The sequence below is a fragment of the Peromyscus californicus genome, unplaced genomic scaffold (assembly GCF_007827085.1).
Source record: "Peromyscus californicus insignis strain IS unplaced genomic scaffold, ASM782708v3 Scaffold_23__1_contigs__length_62951481, whole genome shotgun sequence".
Taxonomy (NCBI): domain Eukaryota; kingdom Metazoa; phylum Chordata; class Mammalia; order Rodentia; family Cricetidae; genus Peromyscus; species Peromyscus californicus.
Genome location: NW_026294534.1, coordinates 23,851,510 through 23,874,996, shown reverse-complemented (window position 1 = coordinate 23,874,996; position 23,487 = coordinate 23,851,510). Strand labels below are relative to the sequence as shown.

Here is a 23,487-nt window from a genome sequence, read left to right as displayed (position 1 = left end):
GCGGCCGCCAGGCGATGCGAGCGCAGAGCGGACTGTGATCACCTTTCCTTCTTCGGGCTGTAAGGGAGCGAGACCGAGGCCACCGGAGCGAGGCCACGCCGGAGCCGGCAGCGGCGGGACCCGGGACACTAGAGCAGCCCCGAGTCATCCCAGACGGAGCGGACGCTCCAGGTGACCGAGTCCACGCCGCTCCCCGCAGGCGACAGGCGACGCCCCCGCGCAGCCCGGCTGCTCGCTCTTCCCTCCGGGGACAAACTTTTCTCTGAGCCCCTGGACCAAACTTGTCGCGCGTCACCGTCGCCCAGCCGGTTCCGCGGAGAGCGCTCATCTTCGGCGAGATGTCTGAGCGCAAAGAAGGCAGAGGCAAGGGGAAGGGCAAGAAGAAGGACCGGGGATCCCGCGGGAAGCCCGCGCCCGGCGAGGGCGACCCAAGCCCAGGTGAGTGCCTGCAGCCCCGCTACTCCCGGGCGGACGCCTCCCCGGGTTCCGTGTGTCCCAGCGCAGCGCTCCCCGCGCTTGACCCGGCCCCGGCGTGGCGGAACCCCGCGCTTCCCTGCGGGGGTCACCTCCACCTGGCACCCCGCGCCCTGAGCGCACCGCGAGCCCGGCCGTCCCGCCCGGACCCTCCCGGGTCCTCCGTGCGCCCTGCTCCCCGGCTTGGCCCTCGGTCCCCGCGTCGGTCGTGGAGCCCAGCCCGGGAGTGCGGCTCCGAGTGCGGGACCGCTGCCGGCTGCGCGTGCCCTGCGGGCCAAGGGCTTTGCGCGGGCCCCGCCTGCCCTCTAGCGAGGGAAGCGGGTACGGGCTCCGGGTCCGAGAGCCTGCGCCCTACCGCGTGGGCCAGGCTGCGCGGAGGGTGGTCGAGGGGGAAAAGGGCGGCGTGGGCGCCCGGGCGTCGGCGCGGTGGGCGGAGGGAAGCGGTGCACAGCCGCGGTGCGAGCCTGGCTTCGCCCTGATTGCGTGCTGCGATAGGGAAACCCAGAGCAGCTGAGAGGGATTCCTAAAGGTCAGCGAAGCACGCAGAACCCGGCCAGGTGCCAAGATTCAGGTCGGCTCTGAATAAATTCTACGAACTCGAACTCTTGCTTTAGCGGTTCTAGCTTTCACGGTCACCCTGATACCCATGGCTAGTTTAGTTTCCCAAGAGATGTCAGAAAGTAACCGTTTACCCAAATTTTGAACCCCAGTTGCTTACCGGTTATATATAGAAAGAAAAAAAAAAGGAGTTAAGGCTTTTTGTAAAGCGATCTTTTTAATCCACCATCAGAACACAACATCAATGACGGTGTCACCCTAGATATCCTTAGGAAAGGCTAATGCACTGACTGGCCGCTAAATAGATGCTTAAGAGGGTGAAGCATGAGGGGGTCTTTACTTTCCCTCTGCAATCCCCTACGGTCGATCTGGATGCCTTGTGTCACCTAGAGCATCCCCAACACTCATATTATGAAGTACTTCTGGGAAATTAACCACAGCTTGTGCAGCCTGTGCCTCAAGAAGATAACCGACGTATCTGCTCCGTGCAGGAAGAAAACAAACCGCATTTTCTTAGTACACTCCTTGGAATCACTCAGCATTTCAGAACTTGGATTGTTGGCAGAGACCCTAAGCAAGGTTTAGAACAAAACAGAAAGCGAACAGAGGGTAATTGTTTAGCCACTGGCCGTTCTTGTGTCTGCATAAAGAGTACTGCTCATGAGATTCACCTCAGTTACCCTGCATGAGTCTTTCTGAAGGTAGACTGACGACGGTTCCCTGATGTTTACTGTGTGTTTTGGAGATTAAATATAGCATTGTACTCAAAAGTACGAAATGGGGAGCTGGATTAATGTCATCGTAGTATGTTAAAGAGATCCAGACCTGACAGATACTTTAAAGGTATAAGGACCGTTTGGTTTCCCTTGCTACCACTTGTGGCGTCTATTTTCTTCAGAAGTTTGTGTGGGCCGCTTAGGTCGGCGGTTCTCAACACGTGGGTCGCGACCCCCCTGGGTGGGGCAAGAGGCCCCTTTCCTTCACAGGGGTCGCCTATCAGAGATCCTGCATATGAGATATTTACATTACGGCTCATAACAGTAGCAACATTACAGTTACAAAGTGGCAACTAAACAATGTTTTTGGTTGGGGGTCAGCACAACACGGAGGAACTGTATTTAAGGGTCACAGCACTGGGAAGGTTGGCAACCTGTGCCTTAGATGCGCTCATGCGTTAAGGTGGGGTGGTGGTCTGATTAGCGTCCCTTTCAGTAGCAGGTTTACCTCCTGTCAAGGGTTCACGTGGACAACGTAACACAGATGTTTTAGTGATTTAGCGGTGTGGGTTAGAAATTTTACTGCTGTCCGGTGTGGCCCTTACTCACCAGGTCGGCAGCTGTCTCAGGACTACCTAATGTTCTCTTTAAGAGAGAATGCTACAGCTTCCTTGATTGTTTGTGTGGTCCCACAGCTGTGACTCCCTCCAAACAAGAGACATTGATTAAGTGATATCCCCCGCCACGCCATTTTCCCCGAAAAAATTGGGATGGGCTTGTCTGTGGGCTAGATTTTTTAGTATATTTGTTTCCTGTCACGGTATGATACTTTCTGGGATAGAGAAACGTTTTACCCACTCCAGAAGAATTTTTATCCCCTTTAGGATACTGCCAACAGATTAAACCAGATTAAGAGTGTTCATTTGATTTGCAAAGGGTCACCTTGAAATTTGAATGATGTAGGAGCATGAGGCATTAGATAGTCCTGCTTGGGAATCAAGTGATTCTGTGTTTGCCTTGCTACTTTTCCTTCTAGTGGTAAATGCCAGTCTGGTTTTCCTTATTGAAGAGGATGAGAAGCTCATAGTCACGTGATGTGTGGGGAACTCCACACTCTTTCTGGATCCTTTTTTTTTTTTTTTTTCCTGGCTTGTAGGTCTGTGGCATCCTCAACAACGTGTACACTTGCCACGCAGCCACATTTAGGATTTACAAGGACAACCATCTCTTGAGTTGTTCCCCATGCTGGTGACCTTCAATACCAAGCGTCACCCTTTCCTTAAAACAACCACTGAAGCAGTGTGTGGTGTGTGTCCTTGGTGATGCACATGGGCTGCTGAGGCCTCTCTGTGGATGTTCTCACATCAGCTTTACAACAGCTGAGATGGCTGAGGGGACTCGGGGCCTGCTGTGCTCTTCGTCATATGCGCAGGCATAAACACATCTGTGGTGGGAACTCTTCAGGAGACCAGCACCTTTGAACCTGCTGTATGACAGGGCCATTTGTTGTGTCACACGTATTTGGCAATGTTTCCTGTCGTCGATGTAGTTAACAAATACCGAATTGCACACTATTGGGACTGCAGATGTTCAACCGAATTATTTATTCCGGAATAATTGGCTAGTATTGGTCCCACACCCTTGAGGCTGTTGATTCTTCTTCTCTGCACAAAATAAGCAACCTCAGGGAAACCCTGGGCTTTGTGTAGCAGATCCATGTATCGAGGGCCCCATAATGTCCCCAGCCTCCTGCAAGCTGGACCTCCCAGATCCTGCCTCCGATTGAGTCATTCGGCTTAGTATTTTCCTTTAGCAGCCTGAATTACAAAATCAGTTTTTCTTTTTATTCTGTCAATTTACCAATGACTTCAGACCTTCCTTAAGATTGCTGATGTTTTTCTTATTTTGTACAGTATTCATTTTGTTACTGTTTTGCCCCTTAAATGACCTGGCATGAATCTGTTATCACACCTAGTACAGACCTGGAACTATTATGTGCTATTTCATGTCTGGTGGATAGGGTATTTGTGAGTGGAAAACTGTAGAAACGTAGTATCCCAAATAGCTAGGCACAGGCTGTACGTGCCTCAAATGATATCACCCACCTGCTTCCTTAACTAAATGGCTCCAAAGGCTGAAGTGCCTGTAAACATTCTTGGAAATAAAGTACCCTGTCACTAACAGGGCAGTCTGTGTTTACAGAACAAGGAGGAATGTCCAGTGATCTGTTTCAACTTGGTTACTTGTAACTGCTTACATTATGTAATTATTAAAAACATTAAAGATTATTTACAGAACAAAATAGAACTTGTTATAAGGAACTAAAATATCAGGGAGCGTGAGGGAAGCTTGAATACTGTTTTCATATATACAAAGTGATGAAATGGTACTAATGAAGATAATACTAATTCTATTAGTATTAAAAGAAGGTGCTAAGGAGAATATATATGTATATATTCACGTGTATGTAGGTATATGTAATATCAGAAAGTATTGGACCATAGTGTGAACAGTAAATTTATTTCCAATGTGCCCCTCAATCTTTTTCTATTCAGAGTAATGGAAATTGCTGTTAATTAGAGATAGTGTTCCAGGCAGTGTAATGCATGCATTGTATATTATATCATTTTAAGAGCAGAAAATACAAAAGTGTCTGAGTATTAGACAGCATGCCCTAGCCCTTAGTTCTCTAGACAGATTGCCTGGATTTAAACCCTAGCCTCACCAAATACCCTTTAGCTGTAAATTCATGGGAAAGTAACTTAATCTTTCTGTGCCTAAGTTTCCTTTTTCTGTAAAGTGGAGATAATTCCTGACTCTCTGGAGTGTGAACAAGATAACCCAGGAAAGCATGCTGACTATTGGCCAACAGGGACTTTGTACCCAGCACATGCAGGCTTTCTTTATCAGATTGCTCAAGGAAGGAATTGTCTGCAAGGATATGTGACATAATTTTCAGAATTTACCTTTTATGGGAAGGAAAACCCAGTGCTGACCTTACATTAGAGTGGGTATAAATATTAATATGGACTACCTGTAAAGATAGAGAAAAGTGAGAACATCAAGTTTCATAACGATATATATATGTATTATGAAAACATTGCTGAGCTCAATCTAAATATTGAAAGTAAGTGAGGTGCAACAGGATTTTATCTGGCAGGAAAATGTTGAGGTTTCAAGCTGCAAGATTTTGAAACCCGATTCCTTTTCTGGCAACATTTTAAGAGTTGCTGTTTAAACCTCCTTTTGTAGTGCAGAATATGTATGTAGTCTTCTCTCTTGGGACTTGTGTAAATTACAGCCACTGAAAAACAAGGTATGCATTAACATGTCCTTTCCTATCTTTTTTATCAGGGCTAACAATATATTGCCAGCAAAGATCATAGGCCCTGCTGCAGGTATTTTGAAATAGAAGCAAAACAAGGAATACAATAAATCTGTATTTCTTGATATGTTCTTTTCTTTTCCTCCCTCACTAGAATGGCTATATGTCACGTTTAAGGTTCCGAGGAATATAATGGATTCTTACCAGATCAGAGTTCTAGTACTTTTACCAAAGTAAAAATTTGAATTGAACACTACTGATTGTTTATTGGGTTCTGTCAAGAGAGAAGAAATCACACCAAGGACCAGTATTTTGGGAGGAGTTATCGAATTTGCTCCAAGAAAAACTAACCACACTTTTCTTGGTTAGTTAACCCCGAAACTCTTCCCCTTGACAAATAGAAGAAATAATACTAAGCATTAAGTCATATTGGTTTACTTTATTTTAACGGAGGGAAAATATACCTATTAATTAGCAGATGTAAAGCAAATGAAAGGAACAAGTGAAATTTCTGTTCCTCCTGATTCTGTTTGTATCTGCATGAGTTTTGGTTGATTGAAAGGAAAGAACAAAAAGCAAGCTACCAAAATACCAATAGATGTCAGTGTTTGTTGCTTTAGAAGAAGTGAGGTGTTAGAAAAAAAAAAATACACAGCTTAATTCATCCTGTTTATTGAACACGAAGCTAGCTACTTGTAAAAGCTTGATTTCAACCATTCTGTCTAATCTTGTTTACACAGCTACATTTTGCTAGTGAAGAATCATGTTTAGATCTCTTCTTCTAAATAGTAAAAATGCCTTACAAGCACAGAGCCCTCGGTTTGCTCCCCCGAGTTCACATTAAAAAAGAGCCTGGTGGTGTCTGCATGTAAATTCATCACTGGAGAGGTGGAGACAGGCAAATCCAGGGGCTCGCTGGCCGGCCAGCCTAACCTACTTGGCAAGTCCCAGGCCAGTGAGAGACTCGCAAAGTACTGTATGGCCCATGAGGTTTGTCTTCTGTCCTCCACATGTATGCCCACACATATGCATGCCTTCTTGTACACACAGGAATGTGAACAAGCACACAATGCCTCTGCAGTAAGTTCCCCCAAGACTTCAGAAGGGAGATAGAAAGCTTGCTAATCGATGCTTTTGGAAAGTGAAGTAGCAAAATTATTGGAGCATGTTGCGTCACATCGATTAAGATATGCCCATTTTTCGTGTCCCCTTGATAGCAAGTAGTCAAGTTTATTTTTGAGTCAGCCTCAAGGGAGACAGGTCAGATACTCGCCATTTTCTTCTTTCTTTCTCTTGCAAGTGACACCTTCCTCTGGCCTCCAGAGGGTGCTCCGAGAGCATCGCACTGCTATTCCCCAAAGACTGCTTCTGCCTTTTCCTTTTTAGTTTTTCCAGTATTCTGGCCAATATAGAAAATGAACAATGTCTTGATTTGATCAAGGTTAGCTGATTTGGATAGATTGTTTTTTTTTTTTTTCTTAGCTAAACAGTAGCTTCAATTCATTAAGAATTCTGAGCCAGAATATTATCAGATATCATTGTGGTGGTCCTTACCAGGTGAAATCATTTGGCCAGATTAATTCTCACTGGCAGCTTTCTCCAGAGAGCCAGACATCTACAAGGTCTTTCTAGGCACCTCTTGTCCAGTTAGGTTCAAGTAGGACTAGTGAGGAAGTTTAGTTATATTTGGAAGTTTCCTCCTGGCCTTGGCCACTTCTGAGAAAGCACCATAACTGAACAAAAGGTGTTTGCCAACAGGTTTGTTTCTGTGTCATTAGCTCAGGTCCTATCGAACTCTACTCTGATACGCACATTTCTGAAAACAAGTTAGAGTAGTTCTTGAGAACCATGGGCTAAGGTCATAGTAACACAGACCCATAACTCCTGTTACTTAATGGTTCACCTGTTATGAAGTTTTAAAGTTTTATTTTTTATTTTATGTGTGTCTATGTGTATGTGCACTTGGATGTAGGTGCCTGTGGAGGCCAAAAGAGGGCATCAGATCCCTTGGAGCAGGAGGTATGGGTGTTTGTGAGCTGTCCAGTGTGGGTGCTGGGGACTAGACTCAGCAAACTGCCTTAACCTTTAAGTCACCTCTTCAGCTTGTTCATTCATGATCTGTTCCACCCTGTAATAGCTATATCTGTCTTGATTCCCGCATTATATCATTTCCTTGTATAAAGTGTAATATAGTTGACATTGCTTCTTGATGAAGACAGGTATTTCTGATGGGAACAGCCTTTGCTCTGCCCCAGTGTCCCAACGCTTTCCTCTCAGAGCTTCAGTAGAAAGGCAGCTGCCTGTTCTGGGCAACTGCTGAGATTTAGTTTGATGATGTTGGAGTCAGGGAATATTAGTAGGCTGAACCATATGAAATTGTTGGTTTTATAGGCTGTGCATGACTGGCTAAAATGTCATAGAGTTCCATATCAGAGATTTTTTTTTTTTTAGTAATTTGACTTTATGCTTCATATATTATTTTAAACAATGTAGTGATGCTGATCACTTTGAAAGTATCTTAGAAGTTTTAGTGATGAAAAGGACTAAAGACATATATGAAAGCTGTGCTAGGGAATAATTGAAGAAGTAGTTTTTTTCTGTAGTCGGCAGATGAGGCTCCTCAGATATCCACAAAGGATGAAGTCAGCGTAAAGCTGGAGGGCTGGGCAACAACAGCTTTTATGTGGAGGGAAAAAAAGAGTGGCAATTTTGACTGTGAAGCCTAAGTCTTATTTGGCTTAACGTTCCGTTTTTCATGCTCTGTCTTCGTCACCAGGTTTCTGCAGAGAAGTGCTACAGCTGTGAGTAGGGGACAGTGATGACTGGTAAATAAGTCCAGGCTTTGCTTTAGCGAATAATCCGAAACTAGGAAAGCCCTCCACCCCACCACCGCCTTCCGAAACATTCGCTGAGACAGGTCTTTCTTTGTAGAGCTGTCTGGCCTGGACTTGCTGCATATAGACCAGGCTCACCCCCAAACTCACAGGGATGACCTGACTCTGTTTTTCCAGTGCTGGAAATAAGGGTGTGCCTGGGCCCGTTCACTTTTACACTTACACCGGATTGGGTTTTCTCCTACTGTCAAGTGAAGATATGTTTCCTGATATTTATAGATACTTATACATTATTTTCAATATATTTATTCAATTTTATGTGTATGTATGTAGGAAGTTTTTGAGGTTAGAAGAGACATCAGATCCCCTGGAACTGGAGTTACAGATGGTTGTGAGCTGCCATGTGGGTACTGGGAACTGAACTTCGGTCCTCCGTAAAAACAAAAACTGTGTTCTTAACCACTGAGCCATCTCTCTAGCCTCATATATACTTATATTTCTGTAAGATGGCTATATTTATAAATTCAAAATTTAGGTAAAGCCAGCTTTTAAAATATGCTTTTCTGATAGTAAGTTGTCATACACAAAATGTCCCAATTTTAGAGACCGAAGTTATATTTTTAAGTAGAGCACAGTATCTTTATTCCATAGCAAATCTAAAGCCAGCCATTATATGGAATATCTACATTCCAATTTTGAGAGCTTGGGCTGTAGCTCAGTTGTAGAGTATTTGCCTAAATTCCAATTTTGATTATTCTTCTTAAATAAAAATGCATTTTATAAATATGTAGGGAACTGTTTTAGATACTAACTTTCTTATATGAAAGATCTCAAAAATTGAAAGTTGAAATTCCCACACATTTAATAACTTTGAAACTTCTATTTCAATTTGATTTAATATAAAACTTTAATATTGGTTATTCTTAGGAAAATTTTCTAATTTTTAAAACGGATCTTTATATGTGTATGTATGAGTATATGTGCCACACACACATACCTGATGCCTGATGAGGACAGAGATGGTATTGGATCTCCTGGAACTAGAGTTGCAGGTAGTTGTAAGTCACCTGATTGATGTGGTTGCTAGAAACTGGACGTGGGTCCTCTATAGGAGCAATACATGCTCTTGACCACTGAGCCATTTCTCCAGCCTAAGTCTTTTAAGCAGTCTCCCCAAGGAAGAATGTCACTGGCTGGTTTCAGGAAGCCACTTAAAAATGTGCCCAGTCCCAAACTCTGTACATTTCATTGACCCTCTATAGGTTAGAATCGACTGTCTGGAGCTTCAAGTGTTGCTTGGTGTCTTACACTTTCATTATCAATTACATTACACCACACACACACACACACACACACACACACACACACACACACACAACCCCCCACCCCCACAATAAAAGGAAAGAAAGAAAAAGAAAACTCTCAGAGTTGAAAAAAAGTACCTATTTATCCCCTTTCTCATGAGTTAATTGAAATGAAGAGATTTTATTTAAAAAAGAAGTCTCCCTATTTTATACTTAAAAATATTTGTTTCATTTAACTGTTTCATATCATTTATTTCAGAATTTTACCTTGACTATAGAAATAGGAAATAGCAGTTAATATGTAAGGTCATTAAAAAAGGCATCCAGAGCCAAAGAATAGGAGGTGTCAGATAAAAGGTATTTAATAGAAAACTATCATTCACAGGAAGAGTGTCCTATAATAGCAACAGTGCTCAACCTGTGGGCCGCGACAATCGCAAAATGCGTATTTCCAATTGTTTTAGGAGCAGAGATACCCCTCAGTAGCAAAATTACAGATATGAAGGAGCAACAAAAATAAATTAATGGTTAGGGGTCTCCACAGCATGAGACACTGTATTAAAGAGTCACAGCATTAGGAAGGTTGAGAACCATTGTTTTATAGAAACCAGGGCATATGCTGTTATGAAATGTTATACTAAATTCTTTCTCTTTTCAAGTGTGTCTGTACTTGGAAAGTTTTCTAGTTGTCAGTGAGTATGTTCATTATTCCCTGTCCCCCACCCCAGGGTTCCTTGAGCTTTATTTTTAGCCATACGTGAGGACGATGAGGGGTTGGTCCCTTTCATTAATAGTAATTGCCATAATATAGGCTTCAAACTAAGATAAGTTATTTTGGATAACCATATATTGAGAACCCACAGTGTGATTATTTGTATTAAATTTAACAGAGTCTGTTATAATATTTTTATTGCTCTTTCCTTTTTTCCTCTATTCTCTCCCCACTTCCAATTTGGAGGATTTACTTTCTCCATATGAGTTACTCCTACATTAAGGATTATGGGTAATAAGTAAAAGGATTGTATGTCTTTATTTTTTGTATCCTTACATGCAGATTTCTGGATACCAGCCATTTGTAAGTTCAGTTGGGGTCAATTGTGGGCTAAAACATGAACCTCCAGGCAGCAGTTCATATGGAATCGAGGACAGGACATTTTAAATCATTCAATGACTGTTACAAGCTTGAATGATGTTTATGTTAAGGAGCATAGTTTTATATCTCTCTAAACCCATTAGAGTGAAGGAAGTGTGGGCGATATTATTTTGCATTTATTTATTTATTTGTGTGTGTGTGTGTGTGTGTGTGTGTGTGTGTGTGTGTGTGTGTGTTAGGAGTTGTGAATGGAAACTTGCCACCATGTGTGGAGTGGGCAGAGAACAGCTTGTGGAAACTGGTTCTTTCTCCATCATGTGAGTTCTAGCCATCCAACACAGACTGTCAGGCATGACAGCCAGCACCGTTACCCAGCCAGCCATCTAGCAGGTCCCTACGCTTTGAACTCACATCCACGTGTTCTCTGAGGTGTTGGCTAGAACAGAGTCTCCCTAAAAAAGATACTCTTTGGTTCACATGCTGGTGTCATCACCCCCACTTGACAGCTGATCTAGTCCTCTCCACCTAAGGATTCTAAGGACTCTTGTGTCAGTCTAGAGCTAAGCAGGTCTTTGTGTTCTTCCAAATTTGTCTGTCCTTATCACCTTAAAGTAAAGCTCTCTCACCTGAATGTGTCCACTAACATCTGAGGCTGTCTAACTAAAATGGTCTTAGAGTGTTCCTGTGTGTGTGTGTCTGTGAACATGTGCGCACACGCACGCACACACACACACACACACACACACACACACACACACACACAGTGCTGAAAATCAAACTGAGGATCTTGAACATGCTACCTAGGAAACTTTCTGCTGTTGAATTATGAGTTACGCCCTATCAATAAGGATTCTTGTCTTTGAGTCCAACCCAGCAGCATGGGCCTGTCGTCCCAGTTATACAGAAGGCTGAGGCAGGAGGATCTCACATTATAAAGGTCTGCCTGGGATACAGAGTGAGTTCAAGGTCCACTTAGTGGGCTCTTTTCTCAAAATTAAAAGTAAAGAGAGGGCTGGAGATACAGTGCAATGGTGGAAAACTTGAGTTATGAGCACAAAGCCCTGGGTTCCCCAGTACCCCACCCCCTCCAAATGTGTTATCTTTGTGTACAGTGCATTTCAGAACACACCATGAAGATGTGACTTTAAACATAACCCGTCAGACGTTTCTGCGACACATCAGTGGTCATCTGACTTGGGGAGACTGCCTTTAGTTTTAGGAAAGAGAAATACCTGTTTTAATCCTGACTGTGACAGGGATTTCATTGAAGGTTAAAAAGAAAACAGTGATTAATAGACAAGATTCCAGCTCTGTCTCTCATTGCTTGGTGTGAGGTTAGGTATAACCCTTCCCTACCCTGACTCTGTCAGTGATCACGGTCTGTAAGCCTCCATCTCCGAACTTATACACGTGGACAGTAATCTATGAGATGTGTGTGGCAATCCTGGGGTTAAAGTTTTATAGTGTGCTTGATGGAGAGCAAAACTAAAATGTCAGCTTTATTTAAAAATACTAGTTTTGTTAATAAAACATACTAAGTAATTTTTTAAAATCTCCTTTCCTCTAATGTTAGCTCTTACTTCATGTGGTTACCAGTGTCTGCCCATGTTTAAACCCCAAGGAGGTAACTTTATCAACATTGTATGTCTTTGTACTGGGTCTTATGCATAGAGGTTCTTGTGCTAGCACCACTTAGGAAATATATTTCTGGCACAATTCCTGAAACTTGGAAGATTGGTGGGGGTTCTATATAAATTTGTGATACCTTTGCATGAAGGACAGCTGGACATTCTGATTTTGAGATGCAGGTTGAACTTTAGCATGCAATGAGAAACTCCTTTTCAAGGGGTACAGTAACCCGTGGTGGGTATTGTCTGAATGGTTTGGTAGTGCATACTCCTGCATTTTATTATTTAAACATTTATGAACTTCATACATGAGCACTATTTCTACATCACTCCTGCCCTTCCCATCTCCCTTGCCCACCTCTCCCTTCCCAATTCTTCACCACTTCTTTAATTATTATGGTTATGTGTATGTGTACATATATGTGTATATGAGCACATGTATATACCCCCTCCTAGTCCGTTTAGTGCTGCTTCTATGGACATGTGTCCAGGGCTGACGACTTAAGATTGTATAAACTGTACGGGACTTCTTTTCTGGAGGAAACTGATCCTCTTTCCAGTAGCCATTGACCCCGCCCCCTATAGCTTGCCATCTTGTTCATGTGTTTTAAATACACTTACCCATATTCTCAATCTTTCAAAACGTATGCCCATTACTTCCTTATATATCATCCTTCCATTTGTAGTTTCCCATGGTTTGAAGTCAAGGATAGTGTCTAGATAACTGCTGTGCATACTGTGCCTAGTACTGTACTTCGTATATGAGTTTGTAAAATAAATGACTGAAATTAACATATGATTATATATGCATTTATGTATGTATTATATAATGTTAAATGTACATATGGGTGAATGAATGTACCACTCACTTATAGAGTATTTCCAGAAACAAAAGGATGAATGATTATATTCTATGAATTGATTTGATAGGCATTTTATTGTGTTATGAGACATATCATGTTCATTGTGTTAAGTAGGTTTCATTAGTGTAATAAGTAGATCCTAATTTTGTCTATATGCATCAGAAATCACTTCTATATTCTTCTAGCAGATTCAGTATTCTCTGCCAAGAGGGAACCAGAAATATATTGATACTAAGCATAGCATTTCACTGTCAAAATTTTTGATGCATTTTCACTCAAATTTTATTTTCATTTTTATTTTTGAGGTTGTATTTTAATTGCAACATTTCTTCCTTCCCTTTCCTCCCTCTGAACCCTCCTGTATACTGCTCCCCAATCTCCTTCAAATATGTGGTCTCCTTTTTTCATCAATTGTTACTGTATGCATATATTTTTAATAACTAAGAAAAGGAGGTACTGCACTGAGGCCCATGAGATGGTAGTTTTTATAAACAGCCATAATGTCAACAATACTGAAAATTATTACCATCTATTTCTGGGAAAAATATTGAAGGCCTATACATTGTCCTAGGAAGGATTAGATCAAATACAGACAATAGATTGTGATTATGACTTGTAGTGAGGTCACCTGGCCCTGGACATGGACTCTTCCCTGGGGGAACTGCTTATGCATTATCCACTTTGGGAAAGAGTTATACTTATAGGAATTATGGAAATGAGCTTGTGGGTTTGTCAGGAGAAAACCAATTATTTGAATGCTGAGTTGAATGGAAAATGAAATACATGCTTTTCCATATATTAAATTGAATAGAAATGGGAGACTTATGTCTTGAGGGTTTGAGTTTTTTTTAAAAAAAGCATGTTGATTACATTGTGTGTTCCCACTTGTCCTCAATCTGACAGCAAGAGAAGTATCTGTAGAAATAGTTACTTACTATATTTTAATATTTGGGGGAGAAATCATGCATTTTAAGTGTTGTCTGTATTATATTTACTGTCCATCAAAAGAGACTATGATCCACTTCCAGCAGACAGGAGAAACAGGGGCCAGTCCTTCTCGGGGAATGAGGAGAAGCTAACAGAGGGAGGGATAGAGTGCCCGATTCATGGTTTCCAGATCTGATGGATGTAAGACCTTCTGTAGGACAAGGGCCTCTAACTTGGACAGTGCACAAGCAAAAAAGCATGTGATTTCCCACAGTACTCTGCCACTTACAGAATAAATATGGAGCCTTAGATTGTTACCAGTTTCCTCCGCATGGAAGCCTTGCTGCTTTTTGAGAGTGCAACCACATTCTGTAAAAGGAAATGTGTTTTCAGTGTTACTCCGTTCTTCCACATGGACAGTGAGAGGAAGAGAGAAAACTACTAGTTGCAGGATACGATTTAGTAGTCTGGGGATGATACTCTACAAAGACAAAATGCCATTGGTCCTGGTCTCACAGGACACATGCTGTTTGGGAAAACTTTAAGGGTCCTGTGCCTCTGACATGACAGGACACAGCAAAAGAGAGGTACCAGGTTAGATATGAGGTACTTCGAAATTATTGCCAGCTTTAAACACAAACGCCACATTGACGCTCATGTTTGCGCAGTTCCACAGTTGGCTGCTTTAGCGTGATCAAGATACAGATGTATCAAGCAAACAGTTGTCTCGCAATTCTCCCAAGACAGAAAAAAAAAAAAAATGGAAAGATGCCCAGTATTTTGCTAGTGTTTTTAATATGTTATCTAAGTATAAAAAAAAATTCCCACAGAGATCTTCTAAGAATCTGATATTTGATTATGCATGGAACAGTTCTTTGTTGAACATTTTCCTGGTAAGTTAAGCAAAGAATAGACATCCTTTTCATTATTCTATATCAGGGCACATTTGTCACTCAAAACTTCCTACTTGTCACTAATGGCTTTGTGGAAAAGATAAATACTTCAACTTTACTCTGAGAAATGAGAAATGAGGAATAATTACATGTTGATTATGTGATTTAGGTTCTACATGTCAAATTTATACATCCTCGAACATGTGGTGACATGCTTTTTGTGGCCGTAAGCTTCCTTTGCTTTTACTTTCAAAAGCAATTGCTAGGGCTGAAAGTGTAGCTCAGTGATAGAATGCACAGTTCCCTGGATTTGCTCCCGGTACCATGAAACAAAAGCATTAATAATTACAATTAACAATTATAATTGACTAGAGCTGCTTTCTAAGGTGATAGATATACTTTTCTATAGGATTGCTTTTTATAATTACTCACTGAAATGATATGTCAGAGTTTGTATAAAATGCTGAACTATTAAGCTAGACATTAAGACATGTAAATAACCCATTATTCCCATTTAGAAGAATTTTTGAGTGGTTATAGGTGCATATTTTCATATCTTATTTCTCCACAATTTTTAGTGGAGGTTGTTATTTCCCCAGAGCTAAGTCTTCCTTACAGAGTAGGATGCCACCCAAGGGTAGTATGGAGCTGGGGACATACTCTGGAGTGTAGAAGTATTAGTGGCCCATTTAGAACTGTTAGTTGTGGCAGCAGTTTGGCTATTATGACACTCTCAGGCAACTGGAAAACGTCAGCGTAGGTCACCAGACCCTGAACTGACCAGTCATTATTTTTGTGGTTTAAATTTGCATAATTGACTTTAAAACTCTCAGTATTTAACCAATGCTTAATTATTCTGCCCAGTGAATGGAATTTCAATTTTTTTTCATCTGAAAGTCTTACTTATCCTAAAATAATTTTGTTCCATTTTGTTTAAAGCATTTAGAGGCAGTTAAGAGGTAGATAGATGCAATGTAATAGCTAAGAGTCATAGATTGCTTTGACCATTGTCTGCACGTAATGTTTGCTTTGTTATCAGTTTGACATATAAATATATAACAGACATATAAATACATAACAGTTAAGTAATGAAGTAATCAATATTAGAAATTGCCAGGTAGAGTTAATGTCAGGTGTCAACTTGACACACCTGGCAAGAGGAAGCCTCAACTGAAGAATTGCCTCCATTGGATTGGCCTGTGGGCCTGTGTATAAGGCATTTTCCTAATTGCTAATTAATGTAGGAGGGCCTAGCACACTGTGGTCAGTTCCATCCTGGGCAGGTGGCTCTGGACTGTACAAGAAAGTAGACTGAACAAGTCATGGGGGGCAAGCCTTTAAATGGCGTTCCTCCATGGGCTTTGCTTCAGTTCCTGACTCTAGGTTCCTGTCTTGGTGTTCCTTGATGATGGGCTATAACCAGTAAGGCAAATAAGCCATTTCCTGCCCACATGACTTTTGCTCATGATTTTTTTTTCACAGCAATAGAAAAGCAAACTACAACAGTGCTTAAACATGAAGGTCATATGCCATCAGTCTTGGGAAAACTCAGTGTTAGAGCTCAACAGGTAACGTCAGTGGTCACCAGCTTGAATTATTATTATTACTATTATTATTATTACTATTGATAAAGGAATCATTTGGGTCCAATCTGAACATGAATCCCAGAAATAGAAGACACATCTTTGGATTTTATATAGAGATTTTAATTATTACATTATTATAGTTTTAAATCTAAGAAATTGATTCTGGATGTGAATTCAGCTTCTCTTTCTAGTGGTTTGGGCATATTAGGCTTCTAGATAAGAGACATGGATTTATTTCTGTCCCGTTAAATAACATCTTGGAAGATAGACATGTTTGATAGGATTTTACTTCAATACCTGCAGGAAATTTAAATCAACCAAATCTTTTTATCTTTATGTTCCTTATTACACTATCTTCCACAATACAGTCAGTTTCATCTGAAAAGATGGCCATTGAAGTCATAATGTCATACCATGGAAATGATGCTACTAAGAGAGTGCTTATGAATGGGATTTCTACATGATGCAAGTGTGGGCTGCCACATTCTGAAAGCCCTTAATTCAGGAGACCCCCAGATTGAGAAAGAGATGTTTGGATGTGCTATAGATGTTCTTTGTCAGAAACAGCTTCATCCAAAAAATGCCCAAGAACCTTTATACCTAGACAACTGCTGAGACACTGAGTTCCTCTTGGGAGTGTTAGCTACTGATCATGCTCTGATGAGATGTGACATTTTACTACCAACAACCCAGAGGTCTTGTACTCTATCACTGGCTTTGCAGGGTAAAGGTTCAATTTTCATTGGGGGATTTATTATTTATTTAGGTAATTAGGTTGTTATTGCTTCCACTGTTCATCATCATCGTCATCATTATCATCATTATTATTGGGGGAACTTAGGCATGAGAGATGCAGTAATTTTTTTTTTCTGTCCTTAGAGGATGATTGTTTAGTTCGGATCATTATTCATGGGATTTGGCAAATATACTAAAACTGAAGATTCAGCATATTATGGGTTTTGTCTGGGCCTCAAATGGAATTTTCCTAGGGAATGGAGGGAATAAGTATTCAGATTGGAACTTCACAGGATAATGATACTTCATGGATTGTAGCAAAGGGAGGAGCTTTGCCTTGAGGATAATGCAGCTCCTTTGAGGCTAGTAGAGACACATTAAGTTTGCTGACTCATGTTCGGCTAGCTTCATTAATGAGGGAATTAAACAGTGACTAGAAAGGGACTTGAGGAGTCCATTGGGAGGGCATCCAAGGAACTGAGAGGACAACTACCTGCAAGGAGTTCTGGGTCATAAACAGGAAGTGCTTCTGGACCCAGACTGAGAGTGCGGGAGGGTGAAAGTCTCCTGGGTGAGTGCAAGTGTGTGTGTGTGTGTGTGTGTGTGTGTGTGTGTGTGTGTGTGTGTGTGTGTGTGTGTGAGAGAGAGAGAGAGAGAGAGAGAGAGACAGAGACAGAGACAGAGACAGAGACAGAGAGGGGTTGATAAACCACCTCCTCCTCCTTGGGGGAAGAGGAGCAGACACCTTCGTCAAAGAGCCCCATATGCTGGCACAGATAGAACAAAGGGAAGCAGACTATGTTTCTGTGACTTTAGCCATCATTTAAATATTTAGGCGTTGTTCCCTACTCTAGAAACTATCAAGTAAAAAAATCTTAAATGTAGTAGAACATTATGTTCCCAAATCCGATTTTATTAGCTTAATGGTCTCTCGATTTGTGTGGTATGCCTCTGGTGCACTGTCACCTGGAATCTTCCTGGGTGACTCTCTTTTTGGGAAGCTGAAGTTATTTGGAAATGACTGCTGTACATATCTAGGCAAATAACAAATTGGTGTTGTGTGGGAAGAGTTTGTCTCCCATGGAACAACGATTGGTAAGAGATACAGTAGTGGAGTGTAATTCACCTTAGCAACCACCTCAGTTTACTAATGTATGTGAATAATTTAGAGGAAATATGGAAAGTAAATTGTCAACATATCATAAAGGATACATACTAAAAAAAATCCAGAAGGCAGTATAGAGAAGTTCTCTGTGGAAATTGCATACTGATTGTGAAGTGCAGCCTTTCAGCTACCCTTAATTTACTTATTCCTTCCAAGCACGTTATATAAGTGGAGCTTTATGGAATTTATGTTCTGTGGAATCCTGGGAGTACACAAAGAAGTAAAAATGGTAGGCCAGGAAGCACCCTTGAGAAACTACTTCTTAGTAGCAATTATTTTTGTAACATGGGTGCTAGAACCCAGCCCTTCTTCATGACAGCTGTGTGCTTTAATCCAGCATCTCATCCTAAGACCCAAGAAAGTATCTGGGGTTTTGTTTTGTTTTCTTTCTTTCTTTCCTCCTTCTCCCCTCTCCTCCTCCTCCTTTTCCTCCTCTCCTCCTTTTTTGGGGGGAGGTGGTCAGGGCTTGAATTCCACGTGTAGCATGTAGTATGTAGCTGAGATTATGCCTGCCTCCACCTCCAAAGTGCCAGGAGTAGAGGTGGGTGCCCTAGTCCTGCTGACTCTGAAATTCTTACACATATCATTTCCCCATCGGTCATTTATTGTCTTTAGATATAGGCTTCTTTTTCTTAATTTCTACATGTTACTTTCCTTTATTTTTATATAGTGTTTATTTGATTTTTCCAGAGAGGCTCCCCTTCATCAAGGAGATTTTCTTTCAACTCAATTGACATTTTAGTTTTTCTTACTGTGCTGGTCATAGTACCCAGGGCTTACATATTCTGGTCAACTACTCCCCGACTGAGCTACACCCAGCCCTCTGTTGATCACCTTAACTGAGCAAACACAATATTCCACTGATTTACAATACCGTATGTTTCATATGTAGTCACTGAGTTGTCATTAGGTGCTTCAGTGAAAGGACACCTTTCAGATTTCCACAGCTAACCCCCCCCAGTGCATCTGCTCTCTTATTGATAAAGCAGGCATTTCATTTGACAAGCTGCAGACAATTTTTGAAGGGAAGTGGATTAAGCATTAATGGTTATTAAATCTTTAGTGATATATGGGAAATTCATTTCTTTCCTCTTTTTTTTTTTTTTTTTTTTTGTAGGGCTTGGAGAGAACATAGGGCCTTGCCCATACTAGACATTGCTCTACCACTAAGCTCCATCTAGCCCCGAGGACTCACTTTGATTGCTTTTTTTTTTCATATTAAAAAATCACTGAGTGTACCTACTCCAAAGCTAAGATGTTCTCTGTCACCACAATCATAATTAAGTATGTATTAATAAGATATAGTCTACAAATCAAAGATCAAAGGAGAACTAAAGAAAAAAGTTGACCTTCCTCATATAATATGGCCTCCCTCATGCACACTACACACACACACACACACACACACACACACACACACACACACACACATTTATGTAAAATGGGCAAGAATCAGGTGTTTCATCAGTGGCCCAGAGATATATTTAGGTGCTGCGTCCCCAGCCCCATTTGTCACCAGGAAAGAATCAATTCTACTTTTTCCTTTCTTTCTCCATGGCCCGGATCCAGGAAGGTATTTTAATTGATTGGTGGGCAGACTTCTGACACAGACAGAACTGTCAAGGCAAGTGCCTTCATTTGTAGTACAGTGGCTTTACCACATGATTGGGTAATAAAGCTAAAAGCTGCCGAATGGTTCAGAATTATTTTCAGAAATTCATATCCTCTTTATTGCCATTACCTTGAGAAAGAGTTCAGACAAAGGACTTAAGTCAGCACAGCAATTATGGTATTAAGCAAAGCACAGAGCTTGGTCTAGAACTGAGATGAGGCTGTTTGTCACCCTGCTTCCTAATCAGAAGACATCGCGGAGTCAGCTGCTGGTCTGACCGCCACTGTTTGAAGGTGCCCGCCTTTCTTCTCTGGGAGCACCCTGGACTTGGTTCTCTCAGCTCCCAGCCCTGTAGTTTCACTAGGATGTGTTCAGGTGTGGGTTCACTTTTCTTTACTCAGGATCACCGGGCTTCCTGGACATTTCAATTTGCTTCATTCTGGAAAATTCTTGTCCATTGATCTTCACAGATTTCCTGCATTTTATGCTCTTCTCTCTGAAACTTGACCTAAAAGTGTGTTGGGTCATCTTGCTCTCTTGGCTAGGTTGTTTTTCCCCCCTTTCCCGCAAATTTGCCATTATTTCATCTGATTTTGGTGTTTCTCCTGATCTGTCTCCCACCTCACTCACATGACTCTGGTCAGTCCGTTGTTAAGACTTCATGAAGTCCTTTATTTCATTTTGTTTTTGTTTTTTTTTTTTTTGAGACAGGGTTTCTCTGTGTAACAGCCCTGGCTGTCCTGGAACTCATGTTGAGGACCAGGCTGTCCTGGAACTCACAGAGATGATCTGCCTGCCTCTGCCTCCTGAGTGATGGGACTGAAGGAAGGCGTGGGCCACCACCATCACGGGTGCCACCACCATCACCTGGCCAAATTCTTTATTTTAATTATCAGCCCTTCCTTCACTTTTTTAAAAAAAAGAATTTATTTTATTATATTTATGTGCATGGATGTGTATGAACATGTACTTGCAGGTACCTGCAGAGGTCAGAGGAGAGTGTTGGATACCCTGAAGCTGGAGATACCTATAGCTGACGATAAGCCACATTAGCACTGGGAACTGAACTCTGGGGCCTTCTGCAGGAATGGCCAGTGCTCTTAACCACTGAGGCATCTCCCTGGCTGCACTCACCTCCTCCACTTCTAGTTGTGTTGTTTGACTGTTTTCAAGTCGTGTGTTTTACATTTTGTTTTCCTGAGACCTGTAGGTACTTTCAAGTGTGGCATTTATTTATTGGTTAAGCAGAGCTGTTTTGTGTTTCTGAGTGAGTTTTAGCCTGTGTTGCCTTTCACTCTCCTTTCTTCCTTCTGGTGTTTTTCGGACTCCTCTGCTGGTCATTTCTCGTTAAAAATGACCATAGGCCTTCTTTAAGGCATAGAGTATTTCTCCAAAGATTGGTATTATTATTGCTGGACACTTTGAAATTTGAGGGTCTGTGTCTACCAGCTATGCTGACTTGGGTCTGGAAGAACTTATATGTCGTCCAGACAAAGTTCCCTTGGATTCAGTGGTCAGGACGATTTGTTTCATTCTCTGGAGCTGGAAGATGGGGAAGCTTAGCCTTGGTTATCTGTGGATACCACTTTGAGTTCTTCACAGACACACCCCCTGGGTATCCCAATTTATAGTACTTAAAGGCTCTTTTATTTAGCCAGGTGGTTCCCAGTCCTTCAATTTTATCTCATTCCCCATGAGCAGATGTCCTTAAAGAAGACTTGGCCGCACGGCTCTCAGCTACTGGTGCCATGCATGCCACCATGCTCCCTGCCTTGGTGATCATGGACTAAACCCCTGAAACTGTAAGCAAATCCCCAGTTCATTGCTTTCTTTTTATAAGAGTTGCCTGGGTCATGGTGTCTCTTCACAGTGACTAAGACAAGGCCCAAGGTTTAGTGTCCAATATCTCTCTTGCCTTTCCTGATCTTTATTCTTAAAAGAGAAAAATGTGCTGTAAGTTCATATGGTTTGACTAAGTTTTCCTAGTCAGGATTGTTAGAATTCCTAGCCACTCCTCAAATGCTGTCCAGGAGCCAGGCAAGATGCTTAGTTATCCTAGGGCCTTACGTCCTACGTAACCTGTGTGGTCCTACGTAACCTGTGTGCTTCGTGGTCACGTGATCTATGCCCATGTGTGGCGTAGCTAAGTAAGCCCATATGCACATGTGCGAGAGGTTGGTGGGACCTATAAAAGTGAGTTCCACCTATTCTTTCTCTCTTTTCCTGCACAGTCATTCCATAGGCCTATGCACACCCCTTCTATTCCCTTCCCTTAATAAACTCGTGTAGTGGGTTTTGTTGTGTCTCGTGGCTTCTCTCACACGGTAAACAGTGCTGCTTAATGAATAACAAGACCAGGCTTTAACCTATATGTCTGTTGTCTGCTGCCACAGTTTCTCTACAAGTACGCCTGACGGCTCTCCTTTCTGTCACACCTGTGACTTACAAACTTCGATGTCCCTTGGTTCAAAACTTGTGTCAAAGGCTGTGGCCTTTGTGTCAAAGGCTGTGTAGGTGGCTGCTTTACACAGCAGTGACTATGTCATGTCGTCAGCTTTACAAACATCCTCGTCGTCTCTTGCGGCATGTGTACTGCACGAGACTGGTGAAGAACCTGACATTCCACCGGAGTCAGGCCGTGGATGCTCTTGCTGCTGCTGGAGTTCTGGCTGGAAACGTAGATGTACTGAAGGGGGAGGAGGAACAGCTGTGGGGCCCAGAGAAATCCTGGACTCAAGTAATCATATTTGGCAGGTCAAAGGTGAGCTTCAGCCTGCTGGGATTTGGACTCCATCCTGGGCTAAAGTAGTGTTAAAATTAACTCCAGGTGTTTCCATGAGTCTTAATGCTGGAGTATTATTAAAGCAAAAAAAATAATGTGTTTGAGGATATGAGTGGAAGGGAATCAGCATTGCCCGCTTGGGAATCACTTACTTCTAAAAGAGGCCATTCTCTCTTGATAGTTGCTCCTGTGTGTTTAAAAGTCACCCTCCATCTCCAAGTGTTTCTTTCAATAGTCCCATTTCTTACAAAGGAGCTGTTATCACCCTTGTCTTCAAAAGAATGCTAAGTCACTGAGACCCTTTGAGCGTCTCCAGCTTCTTCATTTACACTGTGAAATCTGGACTTTGCATTGTTGTAACCACACGTTCCTAAGTTAATTTGTAGACAAAAAAGCTCGGCGTTATGACCCTTAGTTTGAAACATCTCAGCTATTTCCGAGGGTCAGGTGGTGGGAATATATCCAAGCCTAACTGGTAGGTGTGAGAACCTGTTTCAGAGGAGTCACTTCTTTTTGTTTTTGTTTTTCAAGACAGGGTTTCTCTGTGTGTAGCTTTGCGCCTTTCCTGGAACTCACTCTGTAGCCCAGGTTGGCCTCGAACTCACAGAGATCCCGCCTGCCTCTGCCTCCCGAGTGCTGGGATTAAAGGTGTGTGCTACCACCGCCCGGCTCAGAGGAGCCATTTCTGCTGGTGGTGAAAAGACAGGGGTCAAGTGGTTATGTTACTGAAGCTCCTTGTGGGGTGAAATATCTCTATAGGTATGGGATGTTTTTCCTCACTAGCTAAGACCCTTTTGTCTCTAAGATAGCTTACGTCTTTCTTTGACTTGGAGTCTTTCTGGCTGGCAGCCTACAGTTGTCCCATGGCAGGGCCATCCTTATCTTTCTCTCCTCCGATTTCTACCACTTCTCCTGTAGAAATCCTAAGCCAAGTTGTTGTCTTCTGTTGGGGAAGCTTTGTGATCTTGCTTATTGTTTTCCCAAGAACAAGT

General features: G+C 42.0%; 1 protein-coding gene across 8 annotated transcripts in view; it reads left to right on the top strand.

Annotated features, from left to right (window-relative positions):
• The first annotated feature begins 228 nt into the window (after positions 1–228).
• The window catches only part of Nrg1 (neuregulin 1), a 201,326-nt gene continuing 178,067 nt past the window's right edge, over positions 229–23,487 (top strand). For all 8 annotated transcript variants that reach the window (XM_052751965.1, XM_052751964.1, XM_052751963.1 and 5 more), the window contains exon 1: positions 229–438. In XM_052751965.1, coding sequence (XP_052607925.1) covers positions 339–438 — 100 coding nt within the window. In that variant the 5' untranslated portion in view covers positions 229–338. The remainder of the gene's footprint in view (positions 439–23,487) is intronic.